Raw genomic sequence first — 12,260 nt, forward strand, 5'->3', positions numbered from 1 at the left:
CTTTAAAGAACGGACTCGGCACACCTTTGTATTAAAATATTGACTTTTTTATTGTAAAACAGGAGTATTTAATTTAACAAAACCTTGGAAAAAAGGCAAGACGAATTGGATGGATGGACAGGCCCACAGGTCCCATGCAGAGATCTGAACAAATCACACAATAAGGCACATACTCCTTTTTCATGGACCCAAGATGTGCAAAACAAAATTTGCATGATTCCTCCTTCCAACAAGACAGGAGCCATCTTCTATTTCACCCTGGCACTCAAATTTAGAACACAACCCTAATTCCGCCAGAATATTTTGTATTTTATTTCTCCAGTAACTGACCGTGTCTAGTGCGTTACGTAAAAATAATAACATTATCTAAGGTTTGTGCATCTCAGGTGAAACATGTAAAAGGACCTCTGTATCTTTCTTTGGTAATGGAGTATACATGGGAAGCTTGGGTAAACTTGAAATACGTAAACCACTAGTGTTTGACTAATGAACATTCAGACTGCCTTGGAAAGTTTGTGTGCGTGGTTGTAATAAAAAAGGTCCCAGGACAATGGACTAACACCCTAGCAACAACTAGATTAAGTCCAGGCTTTGGTGGAACAGGTAAACAGTATTTTTGCATTTCGCAATTTACCCCAACAAATGTCACTGAAAATATGGAGGGAAATGGTATCAAATAATCTAACTGACACACATATGTGAACCCACACAAACTAATACAATACCACTCATCACTTAGAGATACCCAGCCCAGTCCTCATGTACTCGTACACCACATAGCTGATACTGACAGCTGGGATGACTTTCATGAAGTTGGGCAGGATTCCACGATACAGTCCAAAGAATCCTTCTTTCTCCAAGATCTTTTTCACCAGATGGTTCATGGTCACCTGCTCTGAGCCTTCGATGGATGCTGAGAGAAAAGGGAAAGGCAGGGAGGAAATTAATTTGGTATTACCATGGACTAATTTGAATCGATCAACACCATTTCCTCTATAGATTGTAAAGAGTAATTGCTAAAGTTATATATTATTATTCTGTACATAAATCCGAGACACTCAAATTAGTATGATATGTTTTGTCTGGTATGTATTCATTTGTGGATGTCCATCAAACATTTTGCATGATATGTTCCGAATTGCAATTTGTATGATATGTTCCGAATTTAAATTCGTACAATATGTTATGAATTCCAATTTCCTGTGGCTAACGCTAACGTTAGCTAGGCTAGAGGTTAGTGTTAAGACGTCCGCACGCTTTCCAGCTGAAACTTTTCGGAAGTGTTTCTGCATATATTATGATGACATTTTTATGTTTTATACTAAGATAAAGGATTTTTCGGGCTGTTCGGGCACACCATTTTTTTCCCCAAAGCCAGCCAAAGTTCAGGAGCCGAAGTGTACACCACTTCGTCCGTCAAATGTAGGGATTCTTTGTCATTCAACGAGAGACAACTCGTTTTCATGCACATTTTTTAATTGAGAAATACTGCACCAATCGTCTTAGATGTAAAATTGCTCAACTAAGATCTCCTCAGCAAAAACGTCATATTTCTTGAGTTATCTTAGATTTATTCTGTCTATTTTGAGGAGGTGTATACTGGCTACGGCGTCTTAAAATGGCCAAACAGTACTATTGCCACTTTGTTCTCATTTTTTTAAGCGAAGGTCTTTTAAGAGAGTATGCGAGCACACTTGTTTGATTCACCTAGCCGGGTAAGGTTAGTTGTTAGGTTAATAGGTTAGGGGAAGGTTAAAGGGTTAGGGTTAGCTAACATGCTAAGTAATTGTAAATTAGCTACAAGTATTTTTACTTGTAAGTTGCTAAACATGTCCATGATGAGATTCAAACATTCAACCTATGGGTTGCTAGATGTTTGCCTTATAAACCCATCCATCCATTCACCCCAACCAACCACCCTCCTTTTGTTTTTGTCTTAAGTAACCGTTGTCTTATGTAACCACACCATAAGAGCGTTGGTGTGTCAGTGTCTGGATTGAATCCCAGAGCTGACAATGTAAAAATCTGTTCTGCCCCTGAGCAAGGCAGTTAACCCACTGTTCCCTGGGCCCCGAAGACGTGGATATCGATTAAGGCAGCCCTCCGCACCTCTCTGATTCAGAGGGGTTGGGTTAAATGCGGAAGACACATTTCAGTTGAATGCATTCAGCTGTACAACTGACTAGGTATTCCCATTTACCTTACTATGTTACATCTAGTCTATAAGACCAGTCTGTTTCAATATGTGACAGTGTTGTAACACTTTGTACAGTCACAGGTTTGGGTTTTGAGTGATCTCTGAGATAGGACGGTTACCTGCTGCCTGCATCCTGGTTCGGATCAGAGCCAGGGGATAACTGGCCAGCTGGCCACAGGTGCTGGAGATGGTACCACAGGCCAACAGCACCAGGATCCCAGGATTGGCTGTGTCTTTGGCATAACGGGCCAGCCACGCATTCTTCAGACTCTGAGGTAAGAAGGGGTAGAGTAGAGCACAAAGAGAGTCAGGAATCATGATTAGGCCAAGAGATCACAATCACCTACATTTAGTGGTAAAACTGGGTCAACATCAAAAGTTTTTGCTGTATAACCAAAAACCAAAGAAGTACAACACAAAACAGCACACACATATCTGGAACCAGGCTATACCAATGACCTGTCCAAAACCTAAAAAACTGTTTTATCCAGTTAGAAATGTTTGGACACACCTCGTACACTGCCAGGTCTATCCCAGCATATGGAATGATGCCCAGGATGTTTGGAACGTAGCCCTTATAGAAGGCCTTCATGCCCTCCTTCTTCAGGATCTTCTTGGCACAGTCGAACATTCCTGAGTACTGTCCAGTCTTCCTCAGCGTAAGCCTAGTCTTCATTACCTAAAAGGACAAAGCAGAGAGACTTTAGCTGGTTATAAAACTACACAGAATATATTATCTCTCTGCACTCCCCTCTCTCATTCCTGCTCATGTTAATTCCCATTTATGTATCTCCTCTATCCTTCCCTTCTCTCTACTCCCCTCCACTTCATTCCCATCCCATTCCATTGCCCTCGCTTCCTCTCACCTCCATGGGATAGATGGCCGTCTGAGCCGTGGCCCCGGCCAGTGACCCAGCAATGAACCTCTCGTGGGTCTGGACCTTCCCTCCCTCTGACGACAGCATCTTCTTATACTGCCAAGAGGAACAGAGCCAACAAAGTGAAACTGTGCTGATGGCCCAGAGACATACATACAGAATACAATTGCAGTAGACATAATGCCCGGTCTTGTGGTTACATGGTTAACCAGATAAGAAAAAAGTAACTTGAAATAGACCTGATCCACAGGTCTTAAAAACAACGAAGAGAGGCGGTTGATTGTTTCTCACCTGTTCGTAGGCCATGAACTTGATGGCTGTCTCAGGGGCGATCTTCAGGACATTGGTCCCGTTGCCCCTCCACAGGGAGCTGACGCCCCCCTCCTTTATCATCTGCTTGAAGCCCCCCACCAGACTGATCTTATTGGTCTTGGAGCCGTGCACCTGAGAAAGAGAAATCACAGATAATCAGGGTTAGGGGGGGGCTTTGATATTTCAATTATTGTGGGGGCCCCCTCCTTAGCTCCCTGTAATTGGATCCCTGCAGGTAGGATCTCCCCATGTCATCCAAACATCACAACAAAGGTAAATTAATTTGATATGGTCCTGACATTTACTGTATACTGCATCTAACTTTACCAAGAAGGACATACACAATACATTTCTTGGACATATGATTAATAGAGTTAGGCATGTAGGCCCACAGTACATACCTGCATGAACACCTTCATCCTGTCCAGAGGGGCGGTGCCTGTACGAGAGACGGCCCCAGCCATGGCGCCGGCTGCCAGCTGTTTCCACCACACACCTGTTGTCTTCTCCTCCTCTGTGAACTCATCAGGGATGGTGAGGCTGTCCCCAATATCCAGAACCTATCACAATACACATGCACACTGTTAACGAATATAGCCAACATTTAGAAACACTGAGTTTGCCCCCAATAAAGTCTTGACACGCGTGTTCTTACGCAAGAAAACACGCACCCCCAATCAATACTATTGATTTCCAGGTCGAAGAAATAAGTAGTTCGGTCGAACAAAAAGTTAAAGTTAAATAAATTACCAGTAGCCTAAACAACATTGCAATTATACATCGCATAAAATGCATTAAAACTATAGAAGCGCGTGGCGTGGACCACGTTTAATTCTAGACCGACAACAACAGCACCTCCACACTAAACTTGATTCGGTCCATTTTAGTTCAAAGTGTGCTGAAATATTCTAGTAAGGAATTCAAATATACTTGGGTCTGGGAGTAGCAAAGCGCATTTTTCGGAAAAGCGCAAAAAAACACATCGAAAGAGCGTCAAGCAGAACAAATGCTGATAACATTATGAATATTTTGATGAATGATGAGGCAATGGAGGCTCAATTATGAGCAGCATCATCAAAATCATCAGGGTGACCAACATGTAAAGGAGATGGGTCCTATTTGATAATATCTCACCAAGATCTTTAAGTCCCACTCACTAATTACGTCTGTCCTTCACCAGAGACCTGAACCCCACAACTGCAGCACTGCACAGCAACAAACCCTTTCACCTCCCAAGACCTGTGACATAAGACCAGAGGGGTATACTAGCACGATCAAATGAATTAGTCAGCTAACTTTGATGAACAACCAGAAATAACTATAGATTTTTCGGTTCAGTAAAAACCTAAACGTAGATAAGTGATTTTGGTTGTTGAAACAATGAGAACATGCCCATTTCAAGCTTATCTTTAAAAAAAAAAAAGTTAAAATTCAGAACATGTAGGAAAGTTAGCTAACTAAATCATTGACCCAGCTTTGTAGTATACCCCTCAGCACTGTCCAAACACCCTGACCAATTATAACGTCATGCCATCCTTGAACCTAATCCTACCAAACCCTTGATGTTTTACCTTGGCCTAATTCTCACTTTATGTAACATGGTGTGTCTCATGTGTATGTCTACATGCACACCACTGATACCAATTACAGCATGTTAGCTCAACAATGCAAAACACTCATTTAACAATATGGTACAATGGAAACAAATGTCCCATTTCAACAATTACATACCAGTATATTATTAGAGTGGTACAATTGTGGCATGTCATAGCAGATTGCTCCAATTTTTGAGGACAAAAATGTCCACCTTCAATGTAATGCAAATTCAATGCACCATTTTCAATACAACAATGAAAACAAAACTTAGAAGACAACTCTGGATGCAGTAATGAACATAATCAACAGATTCGCCACCAACAATATAAACAAAACAATATGTACATACTGACTTCCAGGACCAATACGATCACCTCAGTGCTCAGTGTTGGTAAAGACATATACTTTATCATGGACAAAACAAAGTATAAATTCAGTTTAAGTCCATTGTGACACCTGAGCTGATAGAGAACAGAGGAGTGATCTTACTGTAGAATTTGTAATTTAATAGGATCTCTATGGAACTTACCACCTCAATCTCCACCTCATAGATATTTCCATCATCCTCAAAATCAATATAGAACCATTTTTCTTTGGGATGCTGCAGCAGTGCCATGTCGCCCCAGCCCGAATCTGAGCCGTGATACTGATCCTGGTACTGGTCGGTCTGCCGATTCGGAGCCATGCAATAGCCAGTTGTATGTACTGGGCCAGCCAGTCAACGTCCCAGTGGCACTGTCGCCTACCTCCACCCCAATAACAACAAGATGGTCCTATCCCGCCCAGACTGACATCACATTGACTTCCTTACCCCCCACACCGTCCCAAGCCACTAACAAGCTAATCCCCTCCTAGGACAGCCTTAAATTAGCTCACCGTAGCCTAGTTTAGCTAAGTCATGCAGGTTTATTTAACCTCTCTCTCTTGGGTGGATGAATGGGCAGAGGATCCAAAGCTCTCCAGGATCAGGTTTGGAGAGCACTGTTGTAGGACATGAGGATATCAAAATATTCAGCAATAAAAACTGCACCCCCAGGTTGCACTGCCACATGACCTGTCAGTTTGTTGACTGTTCCTTCCTCTACTGTGACTGGCTGGTTCCCTCCACATCACTGCCTGTCTTTCATTCAGGAGACAATCCTCCCCTCTACATGAGTGTATAAACAGAAGACAAAGCCTATTACTTCACCTCTATCTCTCCTCCTCTCCCTCCTTTGCCTGTTTCTTGATTGACTCTTGACTCAGTCTGATCCCATTGACATAGCGAGGAACCATGTCATTACACAAGTCCTGGGACCTCTCCAGAACCAGCAGGAAAGGAACTCTAATTCACAACTCTCCCCTCTACTGTCTGTCAAACTGTTGTGAAGGGCAGACAGGGTACCGCAGCATTGCACTGTCCTTATGTAATGACAGTTTAAGTTACTGTATTCAAGCAAGTTTTGTTACAAGTTGAGCTTGTGCGCAAGGTGCAAAATTGTAACCACCAATCTTTTGATATGTGATTGTGATATAGTTGAGCTCATTTGTCAAGTGCTGACTACAACAGGTGTAGACTTTACCGTGAAATGCTTTCTTACGAGCCCTTTCCCAGCAATGCAGTTAAAAAGTAAGTAAGTTAGCAAATAAAAATAGAACAATTGTAACACAATAAATAATAATAAGGCTTTATACAAGGAGTACCGGTACCAAGTCAATGTGCCAGGGTATGAGGTAGTTGAGGTAATACGTACATGTAGGTAGGGGTAAAAGTGACTAGGTAATCAGGATACGTAATAAACAGAGTAGCAGCAGCGTATTTTAAGAGTTTGAAAGTGTGTGTATGTGTGTGGCGTCAATATGCATGTGTGAGTGTCTTTTGTGTGTGTGTGTGTGTTGGAGTGTCAGTGTAAGCATGTCTGACTGTGTGGGTAGAGTCCAGTGAGTGTACATTAGTCAGTGTAAGAGAGTCAGTGCAAAAAAGGGTCAAGGCAAATAGTCCAGGTAGCCATTTGATTAACTGTTCAGCAGTCTTTTGGCTTGGGGGTAGAAGCTGTTCAGGTGCATTTTGGTCCCACACTTGGCGCTCCGGTACCGCTTGCCGTGCGGTAGCAAAGAGAACAGTCTATGGCTTGGGTGGCTGGGGTCTTTGACAATTTACCGGCTAGTATAGAGGTCCTGGATGGCAGGGAGCTCGGCCCCAATGATGTACTGGGCCATCCACACCACCCTCTGTAGCATCTTGCGATCAAGGGCGGTGCAGTTGTCATACCAAGCGGTGATGCAGCCGGGTCAAGATGCTGCTGTAGAACTTTTTAAGGATCTGAGGGGCCATGCCAAATATTTTCAACCTTCTGAAGGGGAAAAGGCACTGTCACGACTTCTTCACGACTGAGCTGGTGTGAGAAGACCATGTTAAGTCTTTAGTGATGTGGACACCGTGGAACTTGAAGCTCTCGACCAGCTCCAGTACAGGCCCACCGATGTTTCCTGTAGTCCACGATCAGCTCCTTTGTCTTGCTAACGTTGAGGGAGAGGTTGTTGTCCTGGCACCACACTGCCAGGCCTCTGACCTCCTCCCTGTAGGACTACCACCTTTGTGTCGTCAGCAAACTTAAAAAGGGTGTTGGAGTCGTGCGTGGCCACACAGTCGTTGGTGAACAGGGAGTACAGGAGGGGACTAAGTACACACCCCTGAGGGGGCCCCGTGTTGAGGGTCAGCATGGCAGATGTGCTGTTCCCTACCCCCAACACCTGGGGCAGCCCGTCAGAAAGTTCAGGATCTAGTTGCAGAGGGATGTGTTGGAGCTTGGTAATGAGCTTGGAGGGGACTATGGTGTTGAACACTGAGCTGTAGTCAATGAACAGCATTCTCACATAGGTATTCCTCTTGTCCATGTGGGAGAGAGCAGTGTGGAGTGCAATATAGATTGCGTCATCTGTGGATCTGTTGGGGTGGCATGCGAATTAGAGTGGGCCCAGGGTGTCTGGGTTGATGGTGTTGATGTGTGCCATGAACAGTCTTTCAAAGCATTTCATGGTTACAGATGTGAGTGCTACGGGACGATAGTGGTTTAGGCAGGTTACCTTTGAGTTCTTGGTGGTCTTGCTTGAAACATGTTGGAATTACAGATTGGAACAAGGATATGTTGAAAATGTCTGTGAAAACACTTGCCAGCTGGTCTGGGCATGCTCTGAGAATGCACCCTGATATTCTGTCTGGCCCAGCGGCCTTGCGAGTGTTAATTGTTTAAAATTCGTACTCACATCGGCCACGGAGAGCAAGATCAAACAGTCGTCCGGGACAGCATGGGCTCCCATGCCTGGCTCAGTGTTGTTTGCCTCGATGCGAGCATAGAAAGCATTCAAGCTCGTCTGGGAGGTTTGCTTCACTGGGCAACTCACGGCTTCATTTCCCTTCGTAATTGTCTGCAAACCCTGACACATCCGAACAGCATCCGAGCCGGTGAAGTATAATTCTATCTAAGTCCTACATATTGACCGTTTCCAGGTTTGATGGCTCGTCAGAGGTCGTAGCTGGTTTTCTTGCAAGTGTCCATGTCCCGTTCCTTGAAAGCGGCCCTACTGTTAACTCTGATGTATCAGGTTGTAGTGATGTGTAGGATAACTCAGCAAGTACACACTCCCAAACAGAGACAAACAAACTCAGTCACACAAACATGCAATATCTCTCTCACTCACTCACTCAGTCACTCACTGTGGAGTGCTTCCAATAGCGGATAATGTCCTGCAGGTTGGTGGCGGTGTTGAAGAGGAAGTGTTCCCTCCATTCATTCCAGTCCACAGTCATGGTTCCATCTACATCAATGCTGCAGCACAGAGAGACAGAATGGTGACACTGTCATTGAGTCTGTACAATGGGGAAAAAATAACTATAATGGTGCAGCAAATAGAGGACATTCAGGTATTGGTGGTGTATTTTGGATTAACTCCAACAAAGTGTAAGGAGAGTGAACATGTTTTATTTATTTTGCAGACTGCAAAACAACTAGTGGATTTAGGATAGAAAATGACCCTGATATTTCTCAGCTGCCATCTCAAATCCCAACCTGGTTTAACTCCTGACAAGTTCACGGCTGCCCTTCCACTGAGAGCAGACAGCAGCGACAGTAATCAATAAGTAAATTAAATTACTGATCCATGCTGTACTTTACTGAAGACCTTCTCTCCCTGTCTATTTCTATATCTCTTCTATCTTGCTTCATCTCTCTCTCCACTTATCTCTCCGGTATTTGTTAGACAAAAAGTGAGTCAGTCTATCTGAGTGCTTTGTTTATGGAAATTAACACTCTCTGTCATTCCCTGTCCTGTAGTAACTATTCTAACTCAACTACAATCTATTTAAAGAATATAATATTCATGCTATCAACACAGCCTAGAAACTACACATCAATGTAATGGCTATTTCCTGGTTTTCATTCTAGGTGTTTATCATCCACTCTCATCCCCAGTCAGGGGCTGTATTAATGTTATCAGCTCTACTGCAGGAGAGCTTAGCTGGGCTAGAATGCGGCCATGCAGAGGTCCCCACCCATCACAAGCAGAGGATAGTGAAAGTGCCAGGCCCAACATAAATATTTAATGACAGAACAACCACAGAGTAAGCTCAGATAACATGCGGGAGTTTATGTATTGTATCCTCAAAGTAAATATATGCCCAATGTGGGTTGTTTAACAGCTGATGCCACCATGACACCAGACAGTGAGATATATGACTGAGGGCCTACGTCTGAAGGATCTTCTCTGCCTCTTCCTTGCTGATGTCCATCCCCAGGTCGGCAAGGGACTGCTTTATCTCCATGTAGTCAATGCGTCCTGTAGGAAAAAACAATGCCATGAGATAAAATATTGAATAATTTACATTGAATCAAATAATTGACTGTATTTTAAGTATTGATATATTGTAGTGGGATTAGACTACTATACCATCATTGTTTTTATCCAGGCTCTTGAACGTCAGCAGCAGTTTCTTCTCATGTTCCTTCAGGTATTTGGAGAACTCATTGATGTCAAGACCCTCGTCGTTGTCCTGGTCTCCAGATGAAACTATTTTCTGGGAATAATAAAACAAAAACACATTTACAATCCACCCCCATTGTACATTTTCTTAGTGTAGACATTCCTAGCTTGAAATAATAATTGTAAAATCTCTCCAAAACCCTTACATGAAATACTTTCACTGGAGAGCGGCAGCTGGCTGTTCAACCTTTAGCTGGACTATTGTGCCACCTACTGTTTTCTTTATAGAGAACACTGAGGATTCATTGAATTTACAGGGATGCTGTACTGTAGACTGTAAGACCAAATCAATATAATGGGGTCAAAGTGCATTGGTGTGTTGCCTCACCCAGGGATGGGCTACCTGACTTTAAAATGATCTAATCTATATGTCAACTCAACTTCCATACAACAGGGGATAGATTCATATCATTATAAGTATCAAGGATGAGCTGATGACCTTCGTGAATTCATGTTTTAGGGTTTGGGTTAAGTTGCCTTTCACTTTTCTGTGCAAACAGATAAATGAAAAGTCATATGCCTGTGACTGGGAGAGAACTAAGGAATGCAGGAATGCCATATTTTACCTTTAAAAGGTGTGTCCTTATCCTTAGTTGCAACGCAACAATAAAACCTTGCCTTTCCTGTTTCAACTTTTGAAGCTACAGGCAAAATTCTCTCTAATGATGCCCTATTCTTGCAGCGTTCAGATGGCACAGTAGGCTACCCGGTACTATATGACAGATCCAGGTGTTATCTATATGTATATGGAAATAAATATGGAAATGTTAAGATACTGAGTCTTATCAAGAACCAACATCCTCAGTCATATCTAGGGAAATGATGACATGGGATGCCCATGTGCAATGCTCTCTTTATGATATAAGATACGTGTAATACAGTGAATGGATTGTTTAATGGTAATCCTTTAAAGAGAGGTGAAGTACTGCAAGATATGCAGTACTTCACCTAAGCTACCTGCTGCCCCTAGTGGTTAGAGCAACTGTCGATGTGCCCTTGAGCAAAGGCACTTAACACTAATTGCTCCTGTAAGTCGCTCTGGATAAGAGTGTCTGCTAAATGACAAACAAATAATAGATTAGAATACATTTAATTTTGTATAGCTTAGTAAGTAAAACCTATCCATTGTCACTGGTTAAAATGCCACATTTGCTTGGCATCTGTCAACACTATTTGCCCATGGGAGGGGCTACAACCTTCATCTTGTGTAGATCTATAACTTGCTCTACACAATAATGTACTTTGACACTAAAATAACACGTTTTTTTCATATAGACAGTCTATCTGTTCACATGTAAAGCGCTATTTACTTGCGCGTCTCCTTTCCCGAAAGCAATGCCCAAAGCAGAGAGGCCCTCTTTGAGTTCTGCAACATCCACTTTTCCATCTTTGTTGGTATCTAATTTCTCAAATAATTCTTCATAAGTCTTCGGAGCGTCACTGGCACAATGTGAATCTGTAAACACGAGTTTTCTTACGACTTGATACATTATTGCAGTTATCCAAAATTCAAAGGATTCACTCGAAAAACTCGACAGGATAATGAATACAGGAGACCGCGGAGAAAAACTGGAAGATCAATTGCGTGCCACTGCCAACTGTGGTTTGGCCAGAGACGGAAGAGGAAGCGAGACATCTAACTCCCGCATTTTTTCTGGTTACATTACTGTCAATGAGCTAAGCGGACCCGACCCAGCTGCTATCGCATTGATGTCAGAAGGAGAACCACCCCGTTAAGCAGACCGGAACGGACATTTTTTTCAACGGTAAACGGCCTGAGTGACCCGTCTTCATTCTTCCACCATCTTTGGTTTGAGTGTCAAGAGGACTTCCGCGATTTTCAGCCTCGAATCGCAGTAAAATATGTGTCATAATTCAGTAGCATTCACTGATCAACAATAATTTATGTTAACAACTATATAACTACTTTCAGATAGAATAAATCCTGGAAGGGTAAGCTGTCTGGAAAAAAAGGGTGGATTTTGAGACCTCTCATTTCATTTTGGATGGACACACCCTAGTGTAAACAAGTAGCCTAGTCTATTCTATCAGTGTGTCTCCCCAGAACCTATACACCACTCCCTACTGCTTTGTGCCCCTCTGGAAGCGTGTGGATTCCTCAGTAAAGACTATTGATATGCTGTTTTCTCGACCGTAGCCTATCATATATTTGGTGCAACAGATATTTCAATAGGAAGGAAAGTTAGACAAATTAGTTTGGTTACAGTCTCTCCCCTCCGTATAAGCCCTCCTACTCC

The 12,260-nt window shown here is 42.9% G+C and overlaps 1 protein-coding gene across 1 annotated transcript; it reads right to left on the reverse strand.

Moving 5' to 3' along the window:
* Positions 1 to 25: 25 nt before the first annotated feature.
* slc25a24 (solute carrier family 25 member 24) lies at positions 26 to 11,783 on the reverse strand. The gene is made up of 10 exons (XM_021604565.2): positions 11,313 to 11,783; positions 9,910 to 10,036; positions 9,711 to 9,798; positions 8,681 to 8,792; positions 3,789 to 3,947; positions 3,367 to 3,519; positions 3,064 to 3,171; positions 2,709 to 2,876; positions 2,317 to 2,467; positions 26 to 913 (listed from the first exon to the last, which is right to left on the reverse strand). Exons 1-10 carry the CDS (start codon positions 11,490 to 11,492, stop codon positions 732 to 734), a joined length of 1,428 nt encoding a protein of 475 aa, XP_021460240.1. The 5' UTR covers positions 11,493 to 11,783; the 3' UTR covers positions 26 to 731.
* Between the last annotated feature and the right edge of the window lie 477 nt (positions 11,784 to 12,260).

Source organism: Oncorhynchus mykiss, chromosome 5 (genome assembly GCF_013265735.2).
Source record: "Oncorhynchus mykiss isolate Arlee chromosome 5, USDA_OmykA_1.1, whole genome shotgun sequence".
Taxonomy (NCBI): domain Eukaryota; kingdom Metazoa; phylum Chordata; class Actinopteri; order Salmoniformes; family Salmonidae; genus Oncorhynchus; species Oncorhynchus mykiss.

What these genes read in the sequence shown, in the direction of transcription:
- slc25a24 (XM_021604565.2), bottom strand. Translation starts at nt 11,492, where the DNA reads ATGTATCAAGTCGTAAGAAAACTCGTGTTTACAGATTCACATTGTGCC. An exon ending in TCGGGAAAGGAGACGCGCAA is followed by an intron (nt 10,037 to 11,312) that starts GTAAATAGCGCT and finishes TATTATTCCCAG; the next exon opens with AAAATAGTTTCATCTGGAGA. An exon ending in AGTTCATGGCCTACGAACAG is followed by an intron (nt 3,172 to 3,366) that starts GTGAGAAACAAT and finishes TCCTCTTGGCAG; the next exon opens with TATAAGAAGATGCTGTCGTC.